At 54.5% G+C, this 12485-nt stretch overlaps 1 protein-coding gene across 1 annotated transcript in view; it reads right to left on the bottom strand.

Moving 5' to 3' along the window:
* NTNG2 (netrin G2) overlaps positions 1-12485 on the bottom strand; it is a gene marked incomplete at its 3' end in the record, with an annotated part of 47095 nt that overhangs the window by 26257 nt on the left and 8353 nt on the right. Inside the window, 2 exon segments of the mRNA XM_009572634.1 lie at positions 689-1219; positions 1221-1318. Coding sequence (XP_009570929.1) covers positions 689-1219; positions 1221-1318 — 629 coding nt within the window.

Below are 12485 nucleotides of genomic sequence, written 5' to 3' on the forward strand. Positions count from 1 at the left end.
GTCTCGCACACGCTGAATCCACAAGCTGGATGGGAAATTAGCCATCTCGGCATTTTTCCACCTTACTTTGGTTTTTCAGTTGATGTCATAATGTAACATATGGCATCGTACAGAGAAATGAAAAACAAAAACCAGGAGAAACAAACCCTTTCCTGCCCTCCCTTGCCCCAGATCTGTCGGGGGGTTACCCTCACCCCAAACTTCATCTGCCGGAGCCGGGGCTCCTCCGGGGGTGCAGGACTGACTCGGGACGACCCATCCTGCTTGTACTGGCAGCGAGCTGGAGTTTAGTGAGGCGAGCCTCATTCCTCACCCCCCCAGAGCCACTAGAGATTTTTGGGCAGAGGCTGCCTGCGTTTGCACAGCTGGGGACAGGATATCTCAGAGGGAACTCAGACCCTGACTGTCCATCCAAGCCGTGTCCCAGCTCCCCCCACGCCAGCTCCGGGAGGACACAGCCCTTCTCTCGGACACTCCCGCACCAGCCCTGGAGGTGCCCCAGCCGTCCCCTGCAAGGACACAGATGTTTTATTACCGATGCTGCCCTGCCTCGGGAGAGAGGGTATTAGAGGGAGAAACACCGATAATCTTATCAGTCGACAGAAATGCTGATGGCTTAGTTTTCTAGCAGTAACCCTCTTCTCATCCCACCGAGAAGAGACGCCCAAAGAAATACAGCAGCCGTTACCTGCCGGTGACTTCAATGTTGGAGACGGCATAGAAGTACTTGTACAAGTTCTCCCTCTGCACGTAGGTGCCCCCCAGGGCCGGTCTCAGCAATCTCATCCGCAGGTCGGTGACGGTGAAGAAGTCCTTGAGCCCTTTAGCACTCTCCAGCCGGGTGTACAAGTTGTCCATGTTCTTGAAGTCGGGGCCAGCGAAGATGGCAAAGCGGTCCCTCACCTCGAACCGGACAGTCTTCTCTTTTTTGGAGCCCGCCCAGCGGGAATACTCCTCCGTGCAGAGGACCCTGTTGGCACTGGTGGTGGAGAGGTCCCGGACCCTCCGTGCTGGCATGCTGAAGGCCTCCATGCAGTCATCTGCGTAATATTGGTATGGGTGCCAAGTCCTTCCGTTGTCCAGCGACTTCTCCAGCATCATGATGGTGGGTCGGCCATACTCGAAGGTTATCACAATGTCATCCGTCAGCTCGATGCTTTTGTTCCAGGACAGCGTGATGTTGGCCAGCAGCGGCTCCGGGTACCGGCGCCACGTCACAGGCCAGCCCTTCGTCCTCGCTGTCGAACATGAGTTTCGGTGGGTGGGCCAGGTCCGGGTTGGAGGCGTCACACTCATCACTGCACAGGTACGGGTTCTCCTGGAACAACAACAACGGTCACGAGAAAAGAAAGTAACACCTGGGCATCGCATGGGCATCGCGGGCACGCGGCCGAGCTCGCACCGTTACTGGGCCCTGGTTTTAGCTGCTTGTGTCAAACGTTAACTGCTGGGCTGAACTGGAGTATGCCAGGGGTCTGGCTCTGGATGATGCTGTTTCTGAGCATGAATTTAAGTCAGAAATACGTGGCTTTGCCTTTGCTATAAGAACAGCTGAGCTGTTCCCTTTGAAAGGCCCTTCGGGAAAGGGCCTTTCAATTTGGCATGGGGGTAATTTTCATAGAAAGCGCTTTCCCCAAGACGGTCTCTGAGAAACTTCGGTTAAGGTTGGCCGAGTTACAAGCCTACGGAAAGCTGCGCTCACCCCTGCTCCCTTGCAAGAACCGAACGGCTGAAATACCCAAAGCACATCCGTGCCTCTGATGGCTCCTGACGCTGAACAGGCTGGGGACACACCATCTCCCCAGTGCCTCTGAGCACGGCTGGAGGAGAGAATCCCGATTTCCCCAGCTTTGAGCTGGGACAGGACCGGGCGGTAGTGAGAGAGCAGAGATTTGTGCTCCCGGTGTATCCGCTGTCCCCAGGGCAGCACCCTGGCCTTGGGGACAAGCAGAGCAGGTATGCTCTGCCCAATGTGATGACCATCGCTGGTCACTCCTCAGTTCAACCTACCCAAACTAACCTGAGGCTGAGCTGACAGGGAAGGAATCGGGAAGGGAATGGGGCAGGCAGCTCCGTGCCCACCCGCCAGCGCCCATAAGGGACGCGGGACTCCCACAGCCCAAACACTGTCCCCAGACACTTGCTGCTTGTCCAGGTGCCCTTAGCCTGCGGCAAATACAAGATAACAACAGTTAACATCTATCTTTGCAGAAACTGAGTTACGTAGCTGTGCCTGGCAGCCCCGCTGCCTGCAGGGACAGGCACTTCCCAAGCCGCGCTGCCTTCCCCAGCTGCAGGCAGGAGGTGCAATGGTCTTCGCCCGCCCGCAGGGACCGCGGTGGGAAGGATGGCTCATCCCACCCAGGCGACAATGTCCGCTGCTACGTCACTCATTGCCTGCAGGCCTGGGCAATGGTAGAAAAGGTCCAGCCATCCCATTTTGCCCACAAGTGACATGCCCACAAATGACAGCATGGCCAAGCTCACGTGTTTGGCAGGGACACACGCACGCATCCACATGTGCTGAACTGCACTAAGGACATATTGTCAAGGTCACACACCAAATGTTGACGTTTTGGAGGTGTTAGCCGTGCCAATGGGTTTATTGCTCAAGCATACATGTGTTAAAGCCTGTCATTACAAACCGGGGTCTCTTGCCCTGCAGCCTTTGCCTCCGGGAGCACGTAGGTCAGACCTGCCTTGGGGATGTGTTATAGTGGGCAACTCTGCAACACACTGCAAATCTTTTTTGCATATGAAGCATCTCCTTGCTGTCACTTTACTTCCATTTCGGACTCAAAATCCCGAAGATCAGGGAGGGAGAGGGATTGGTACGACAGTGGGCTCTGCTGCAGTGGACCCTCGTCAGGGAGGGAGAGCCTCCTGGCAGAGGAGGAGGTGATAAAGCAGCTGGAGCTGCTCAGAGCTGATGGCTGGAGGCGAGGAGCCTGCTGGGGTGTGAGGTCTGGTCCTCTCGAGCACAGCGGACTTGCAAGGTAAGACCGAGCCGGGTTTTGTGGTTTGGTTTGTGAATGCTTCGTGTGTGGTCGGGAGCCCATGGGAAGGTGCTGTGTGCGGGGAGCAGCGTGGCCCCGGGGACCGTCTGCAGCACTGGGGTGCCGGTGCAGGGGGCTGCTGGTCCCCGGCTCGCAGGGAGCTGATGCTGGTACTGGGGGCTCAAACAAATGAGGTGCAGGGCTGGGGTCTGCGCAGGCTGCTTGTGTCCCAGGGCTGGGAGAGCCCCGCTGCAAGTGTGAGGAAGCGTAGGAAGAGGCTGCTCCTGTGTCCATGGCATTGGGGACTGATCCTGCACCATAGGCTTGCTTTGACCTGGGAAACTGTTGGAGTCTAAGTGTTCATGACCTGCTTTTAGGGTGCATCGTGTATACCCTGGGCAAAGCAGAGGGGATCTGGCTTGCACGAACGGATGCTCTCGGGTGCAAAGTGCGGCTGTGCTTTGAATGTGGAAAACAACGTGTAACATGAGGTGCTTTGGAAAAGCTGAGCTTTGCCACCTCCAGTTGGGCAACCAAAAGTCCTGGGAACTACTTAGAGCTTCTCCACTCCGTGTCTGTAAAATGGGCCTTTGGTGCCTCCCCGCAGCTTGGAGACACGCGCTGAATGCGAGCAACTGTTTGCACAGCGAGCGGAGGCCGCAGCGCCGAGAAGCCTAGAAAAGCTCAGGAGGACATAAATAATTCTGTCTCCTGAGCAGCGTGTGAGTAGCACGCTGTAAATAAGGCAGAAGGCTGCTCTGCCAGCAGCGGGGATAAAACAAAATAGCGAGTAGCTGATCTGTACGTGAGCACCAGGCTCCTTTGCAGGGGATGCGGCGGCAGCCTTGGGGAGAAAAGGGGACTCCTGTAAATAAAGCATGTGTTGTCGTGGGTGTGTGCACGAGGCTGCCAGGGAAAGCAGCAGAAGCCAGCTGATGAAACGGACCAAACCTCATACTGTTTTCAACATTGTTTTGCTCTCAGACACGCCCCTGCCCATCGGTAAAGCCACAAGTGCCGTGCTGGGATTTGCTCCCCCTGTTACAGCCTTGCCTTGAGCGACGTGTGGCTTTTGCCATCTCCGTGTGTGCTGGAAGGAAGGGCTGGAGCCGGAGCTGCTGAGCTCCGGTGTGGTGCCCATCCCCGGAGCAGGGAGGCTACTAAATGGATGCTTCGATGAATGTTCTAAAAGCAAATGGCTATAGTTTTATTATTTTTCACTTGCTTGCAGCTGTGCCAACTAAGCAAGGGAAATCAATGGAGTGCTCAGGCTTGCTCGGGTGGGTCAGGTCGAGGGGTGAGGGCACCTGCCCAGGAGCTCCCCACTCCCCTCCCAAAGAGGGGGAGATGCCCCAAGCAAGGGGAGATGCCAGCCGGGGTGCAGCAGGGCTCTGAGCCGCGCTGCGGGGTCCTCTCCTGCTGCGACTTGCTGTTCCGGAGCGGGGATTAAAAAAACCTAAGATATTGACATATTTAATATGCTCTCCTGACTCGTCACGTTCAGAGGAATTGTTTACCTCTGCTAATGAGACACAGCTTCCTGCTGGGGGATGTAGCTGCCTCTTAGCGCAGCTTTACAGTGGTGGCTGATGGAAAAGGAAGAAAAATCTCCATCGGCTGAAGCGCTGGGGGCTCTGAGTACGGTTCCTGTGCTGAGGCAACATATTGTGTTGCAGTATGTTCCTGCTGCCAATGTGGTCATACAGATGGCTTAATAGGACGGTCCTGAAAAGACCATCCTGGAGGTCCGTTTTCACCTCTTGTATGAAGGAGGGTGCAGCGTCTTGGTGGGTGCAGGTGGGGAATTGGCTCCAGGCGGCAGCACAAAACTCCCCGATAAACCCGCCTTGCTGCTTAGACCAGCTCTGTATGAGCAGGAGTGTGCGTGCACAGAGCCGTCCTGGCAAGAGCTCTCTTGCCGTGTGGCTTCCTTTCCTTGCATGCGGCAGCCATCGGGGCTGCCAAAGCTCTTAAGCTGGTGTAAGATGAATCTCTACTGAGTATTTGCTGCTAGACCTGTCCCCAGTGCGGCCACACTGGCCAGCTTCACCTTCAGGGCTAGTGATGATGCTCCTATCAAGGCTTTCTTTGGAGGCTTCCTTAAGCAGTGGCCAAACTACACAAGGGAAGGACTTTGTGACCAAACCACAATAAGAAAACACTACCCAGACCAGCAAAGGGTGGCGAGGGTGGGAGGTGGGACAAGTTTCCCAGGAGCAGTGAGGGAAGCAACAGAGTCTGACAAGCGTGATCTCCCTCCTGGTGTCCCGTCTGGAGGGACAGAGCTGGCCAGGCAGGTCCCTGGCAGGGGACCTGGCAGGTCAAGAGCAGGAAGAAGCGGAGCCAAAACTCTGCCTGTCTCCCATATGCTCATCCCAGAGATCAGGGAATGGAGGTGCACGATCCCTGATGGCTCCTGTACATCCCAACCTGTAAGCGTGCTCAGCTCAGCAGGCAGCAAGCCCAAAGATGTCTTTAACCGCCCCGATGCTCTGGAGCAGCACACGGCTCGAGAGCTGCGTGGTTGTAGCAGGGCAAATGCAAAAATAACCTCTAAGTGACAGTGCTGAAAAGTGGGGGAGAGCCTCAAAAGCCACCGAGTGAGTCACATCACTACGGCTTCCTCTGCTAAAATGAAGTGTTCCTTTTTGGTTTTAGGTTTATTGAATTGTCCTTCCTCCCCGGGATGCTCAATGCATTTTCTGCTAGTGGGGTGGTTTGAAGTCAGCCGGGAGGGCAGGGGGGAGCGGAAACAGATGGCCATACTTTGGCTGCTCCATTGGTCCTGGTAAGACCAGTTATAGCACTGTTGAAACAATTCCAGGTATTATTTTTGAATCTGGTTTCCTCCTCCAAGCCGTGTGTCCTCCAAAGAATCTGTCCAAAGTCTCAAGATATTTACGTCTTCAATCTAAAAGTCAGAATGCATTAGCCAGGCAAACTTGGTCTCAGCGAGCTTAAAATAAACCAGTTCACTTTGAGTCTCACGCTATGAAATCAGTCGTGAGATGGCAAGTAGACATTGCAGGTTTCCAGTTCTCCAGCATGCTCTTCTGGTTGCTCATTTCTTGAGGGTGCACCAAAGAGCACCACAACTTCGCTTAGCCCCAGCTCAGCCCAAAGGGGCAAATCCCCGGGGGTAAATTGCAAGACCCTCGTTGAGGACAAGTTGTCCTAAACAGATGTCATCACAGCAAGACTGTGCCTCCATGGGGCAAGTGTCCTGGTGGGGAGTGACGTGCCTGGAAATGTGTCCCAGTCTTGGTGATTGCAGACCTGGGTTTTGTCTCCTCTGGGTGCCAGGCTGGGCTCAGCGCTGGGCAGAAATGCTGCAAAAGGGACTTTCTGAAGGTGACAGCGGGGACTTGCTCCTTGAGGAGGATTTCTTAAGAAACAAGATATCGCTCTGACAAGGCATGATGACAGGAATCCAGGATGCTGCAGCGAAGCTGCTCCCCACCTTGCTGGGGAGGGAGGGAATGGGGGAAAACAGCCGCAATAAAAGGCCCCGGTTTCACAAAGCCCAGCTGGTTTCTAGGGCTCTTAATGAGCGCACAAAGTTGTTTTGCTTTTTTTTCCTGGCAGATAATGCCATTTTTAAGCCTCATAGCATAAAATTATATATTTTTGTAGGTGAAATTACTTGATTAATCATTAAGCTGTTGAATATTTTAAACAAACTAGACATCTGTTGTGAATGGTGAAAGCTGCACAGAAATAAAACTGCAGCTTTTAGGAGATCTCCATGCCAAAGGGAAGCTGGAAAGCAATTGCAACCACTAGCTGCACAATGAAGAAAAATAATAATAAAAAAATAATATTAGAAGGAAAAAAAACCCCAAGATTTGAGCAAGGAAAAATAAGTAGATGATGTGAGAGTTTGTACTGCTCAGCCAAGGATGGTCATCACAGCTCTCGTAACCTGGTGTGGTTTGTTTAATGGTGTCTTGGTCAGGGAACCCCCCTGGAGTTGCTTTGCTTTCAGGGGTCTCCTCTGCCTGATGAAATTGTGTTGTTTAAGCCAAGGCTCCTGCTAAAACCTAGGTCACCCTGGGATCCACTTGTTTTTAATTACAGTCTCCTAATAAGAGTAATGGCAAGGTCTCATCAACTTGGACTAGTTTCGGAAATCCAAACTTTCTATTTCTTTGGGGGCGGGGGGAGGGAATTTTTGGTAGGAAGATTTTTACCAGAGGGGAAAAAAGTTAAATGCTTTTCTTTGGCACAAAGATCTATGCTGTTGGGCAGGTTTCTCTTGGGCCCTTTCTTCTGTAGGGGGCTTTTTCCCCAAGAACTGGCTCTCAGACCTTGGGTGTCTCCAGGCTCTGCCGCAAGCGCTGATGATGGCTGGGACTGGGGGCCGTTTGATCTCCCCCTCCGTAGCATAAAGAGCCTGAAGAGCTGGGTCTGGCTCTCTCAACACGAGGAGGAGCTTCCTGCAGATTCTGAAATGAGAGATTTGCTTAACGACCAGGCTCCTGGAGCAGGCAGGAGAAGGTCTGGTGCCCACCGAAGGCTGGCCCTCCTGGCCCTCGCGGGGCCGTTAGCACCAGCCGGCACCCACCACCACTGCGGGAGGTGGAGGGGCCGTGGATGAGGAGGGTTTGCATGGTGCTGCCCCTCCTATCTGTACGTTTTCGTCTGGCTTTGCTGAGTGACACAAGCAATTCGGGGGAAAAACATCCCTGTGTGGAAGCAGTATTTTGCTGGTTTGCGAGTCAGGCAGTTTCCGGAGCGATTTCTTTGGGGCAGGCGACAGCACAGAAACCTCCTTCTGGGGAGCACTCATGGCTGAGGAAACCTTGGTCTGAACCTCCACCCCCTCCCAGGAGGGGACAATCCCCTCCTTAGCGCCCGCCCTGTCCAGCCGCGATGCTTAAAGGAGCTCTCGGGGCGTCCCAAGGTCCTTCTGCTTCCCGCACGGCACCTACGACGCTGCCTTTGATTTTCTACTTAAAGGTTGGTTGATGAGGTTCACAAAGTCTCCACGTTCCCTTACACAGGAACAAAGTCCTTAAGTTCGTAACAAATTTCCTCCAGATCCCGCAAAACAACCGCATCGGCAAAATCCTCCCGTGCACCTGATCCCTCCTGCCCTGCTAACATCCCCGCTGTGGACCGGTGCCACCGAGCCGGGGGTGTCCTGCAGCCTCCCCTTCCCTGAAGAACCTGTCCGTCATGGGAAGGGCTGATGGCCATGGGAGACGGGGGTCCCCAACCCGCGGAGGGGAGCGGGGACCAGCTGCCTCTCCTGCGGGTGCTCTTAAAAAAAACCTTAAAAGTAAGTTTTATTTTCTCCCCCTCCCTTTCCCCGTCCAGCACCATGCTGGATGCGTTTGCTCAGGAGGCTGCAGGGTAAAGCTGAAACGATCGTCTCGGTGTGTTTGCTTTCCTGCCTCCTTACGCTCAGCCAAGTTCCCCCAATTCACACCGGGATTGAGCCGCAGGGCTTCGCTTCGCCTCCATCCCCTGCTCCGGCTTCCCTGGCTCTGCCGGGGTTCCGCAAGGATCTGCGTCCCTGTTCCCGGCTGGGCTGCGGGTTCGCTCCGGTGCCTGTCAGCACCACAGTTCAGTGCCGGGAAATAACCCACCGGGCAGGGAAGATGCCGTCCCCGACCCAGCTCCGGTGACAACCGCCTTTATCCTCCCCACTGATACTGAGTTAAATCTATTTTCTGCAATACAAATTTTTGACAAGGGCCGCGCTGAGCGATGCGCATTTTGGGAAACTTCCTCGGTTTTTCTTCCAATAACCACTCCAGGACGTGATGCTCTTTCCCAAACAGAATTGCATTTACCCAGGAAAAAACGCAGGTTCGTCCTAATGTCATTACGGGGTATTTTCACTCTTGCTGCTTCTGACCTGCAGGGTCAACTGCTCTATCTAGATTTATGGAAAGACAAGATGATTCTATGATCAAAAATAACATTTGTGGGTAATTAAATCTCATGCTTCAGGCCATAAAACCATAACCTGCCAGTGGCCAGGATGGGACTCCCAGAGAACTGGAAATACTCTCTGACAATTAATTTTCACTCTATTCATGGGCTGGGAGAGATCAGAGGGGTGAAACAACTGTCATTAATTTACAGCGATTATTTCCAACAGCTGGCAAGTGGCATAACTCACTGGCAGAGATGGCTGGGAGCACGGAGATAATTGAGGAGAAATACCGAGGTCCCTCTCGAGCCAAACAGCCCTTCCCCAAGAGCCCGGGTGAGGGTCGGTGCCCTCCTCACTCGATGCTCCAGGGAATGTGGGGGGATGCTGGGAGCCGTGGGGAGGCCATGCGGAGCTGCCTGGCCGGAGTCCCTCCTCTTGCACTAATTACCCCATCTCCCGGTGCCCAAACGGCCTTTCTCCACAGCACGGCTGTGACTCGAACCCGGCAAATGTCTTGGGAACAGCTTTGCCTGCGCCATTTCGGGATGCCTGTTGGCATGCAGGGAGGGGTCCTGGATGGGACCACGCGCTGCAGCATCGGACTGCGGAGACGCTGGGAGTGCTCTGAATGCAAAATGTGCCTTTTCAAAACAAAGTGTTAATAGCTTTCTTCAAGATGATGTGTCTTTTTTTTTTTTTTAAATACCATTTAGGGGAAGTTATATATTTTTTAGATAATCCAGAAGCTCTATTTCCCATGTATGGTAGAAGATCTGGTTTTCCCAGGGGCTGCCTGTGTGGCTGCTGCCCGAGGGCTGTTTGGGTGCTTGGGAATGCTCCAGCAAACCCCTTCTCTGCACATCCCGCAAGCGAGCACGGCCCCAAGCCATACACATCGCTCCCTTCTTTGTCATAACCCTCCAAAGAGATGTTTTTAAACGACCGGGCGTGTAAGGCAGGTTCTGGCAAGACATCCACGGTTCGGTTCGGGATTATTTTGCAGCTTCAACTCTGCAGGGGAAGGGCAGCTCTGGCTGGGAGGCAGCAGGCTCCGGGGCAGGGAGCCTTGTGGGGACAGGGATGGGATGGGATGGGATGGGACAACATGGCATGGAAGCTCAGGGTGGGCTGGTGGGATGGTTTGCTCACTCGTGTGCCCTTCCCTCGCCGCCTCCCTCCCCCCAGCCATCTGCAAGGGGCTCTTATTAGGGCAGAGACAGCAAAGGGGGAGAAAACCGTCCTCGCTAACAAGCTGTTTGCTGTTTATGAGCAGGTAAAGGCAGAGCTGGAATGAATTATTAATAGGGTGGAAATGGGGTCCCTCCACAGATCTGCTGCTAATTCTGGCTCGGCTGAATGTCACTCCCTCCATCTCCCCCCCGGCCGCGGTTTGGGGGATTGATTGCTCCTCCGCTTCCTTCCCCTTCCTCCCGGATCAGAGGTTGTCCGAGCGCAAGGTCACCCCTCGGCACGGGCGTTAGGACACGCTTTGCCTGCGTGCGGGATTTGGGAGAGCGTGAGTCAGCAGAAACGGGCACCGCCGGCTTCGCGGCACGGGTGGGAGAGCGTGAGTCAGCAGAAATGGGCACCGCCAGCTTCGCGGCACGGCTCTTAGCGAGCACACGCCGGGACGCGCTCAGCGAGACATTTTGCTTTGCTTTTTGCCTCTTCCCTTTGGCCTGAAGCAGATACTCATTCACCAAACACCGCGCCGCTTGTTCAAGGCTCTCGGGCTCCCTTGGGCCCGTCTCTCTGCCAGAGAAGAGATTCAACCCCTACTCACGGCTGCTCTTCCCCTTCCCCCTCCAGCCTGCTTCTGAATTCGAGAAGCATCTCGTTCGTATTTCATCCTAGCTCAGCACGGTGCCCTTCTCCCCACCAGCCGTGGGGAAACATCCCAGCGCCAGACAGGGTTGTGCAATAACAGTGCAATGTCCCATCTCCAGGTGGGGAAACTGAGGCAGGGAGGGATTGCAGGAGCAGGTTTCACCCGGAGCGTTGGGGGCTCCATCTTTCTGAAGATTGAGCTCCCCCAGGCAGCTGCAGCTGAGCAAAGTAGTGGCTCCTTCTCCCAATCTTGACAGGAGGGTCAAGACAAACCATGAGGGTCAAGAAAATCTCTGCTCTCACCCCACGCTGTCTCTGAAACTCTCCCCAGAGTCTGCTTAGTACCTCCATGAAAAGGGTCTGAACTGATCTCTGCACCGTAGAGGGTACAACTTCTGCCGGAGGCTGACATCCAGGCAAAGGGAGGATCCGGAGGGGGATACTGCCCGTCACACACAAGGACCGACCCAAGTCACCTGTCCACCCTCGCAACGCAGCCGGCACTGCTCGTGCAGACACAAATCCCTTCACGCCCGCTCTGGCCAAGCCCGAAACGGTCAGAAAATCTGGTGACCCGATGAATTTTAACCTCTGGACTGAAATCAGCCCTGTCCACAGGTGACCTCTCCAAGAAGGGCCCCGAGCACGCCGTTTGCAGGGTGACCTTGGTGCAGCGCTTCAATTTCCAAAGCCCCGGGACAGCCGGGCAGCAGCTCGGCTTCTGCTGCCGGATCCGCTGCCCAGCACCTTTTCCCAAAAGACGTCTGTGCAGCCCATCTGCGGGTGATGCAAGGGTTAACGCCGCCCGGAAAATTCCACTCCTAAGCAGATAATCTCATCTGTGCTGGGCACACACGCATGGCCTGCAGCCCGGCCTCTCATGGAATAATTTTTGAGCAGCTCTTTCTTTGTGAACTGCTAATCCCCAGGTGAGCTGCTCTAACCCCGTCCCTCCTGGCGCCCTGGCCTCACCTCCGCACCCACCTCCCCGCCTGCACCCCTGCAACCGCTCCTTTTGCAAGTGAGTGGATTACGGGGTGACCCAGAGCCCGAGATCAGAAGCTGATGAACCAGACACTCTTCAGCCAGCAACCGCGGGCACGCATTCAAAGACGCAGCCGTTTAATCCCATTGACTGCTTTTTAGCTCGTCTCCAAACCTGGACTTTCTGTACCCAAGCTTTGTTCTTCCCAGGGCACTTCCCTGAAGCTCGTTTACAAATTAAGCTGCTTGGATCCTGCCCCATCCCTTTTTTGCCAGATTATTAAGCCCTTGCATCTTGCTACAGGGACGTATCCATGTCCGCAGCCCCTACCAGCAGGAGCACAACAGCAGTGACCTGTGTGTTGGGCTCCGAGTGCATTATTGATTCAGGACTAAGAAAATGCTTAGGAAGTAGGAAAAGTGTCCTGTTCTCTAAAAGCTTGTGCGCCTTGTAAGCTCAATACATGCAGCCTTTGCAGAGAGGCTCGCTACGCCGCTATTAATATTTCATTCTGTAAGAGAGGCCCTGATAGTTTGAATGGGGGAGGGCAGGACACGGAGGCCGGGGGTGGGAAAGAGGAGGGAGCAGAGGTGCTGCCGCGGTCCTCAAATGCGGGTGCAGATTTCCCCCAAAGCCTTTTTGGGGGAGCACGGCTGGGTGGTGGATACCCCTGCACCCACCCCCCGCCTCCGATCAGGCTCCTGTGTCTGCTGCATCAAGCACTCTGCTTTTGCTGTTGCATGCGAAGTATCTGCCTTCTTTATGCTCTGTTTTAAGGGTAACGTTTTAGCAG

This window comes from Fulmarus glacialis, unplaced genomic scaffold (assembly GCF_000690835.1).
Source record: "Fulmarus glacialis isolate BGI_N327 unplaced genomic scaffold, ASM69083v1 scaffold28332, whole genome shotgun sequence".
NCBI lineage: Eukaryota > Metazoa > Chordata > Aves > Procellariiformes > Procellariidae > Fulmarus > Fulmarus glacialis.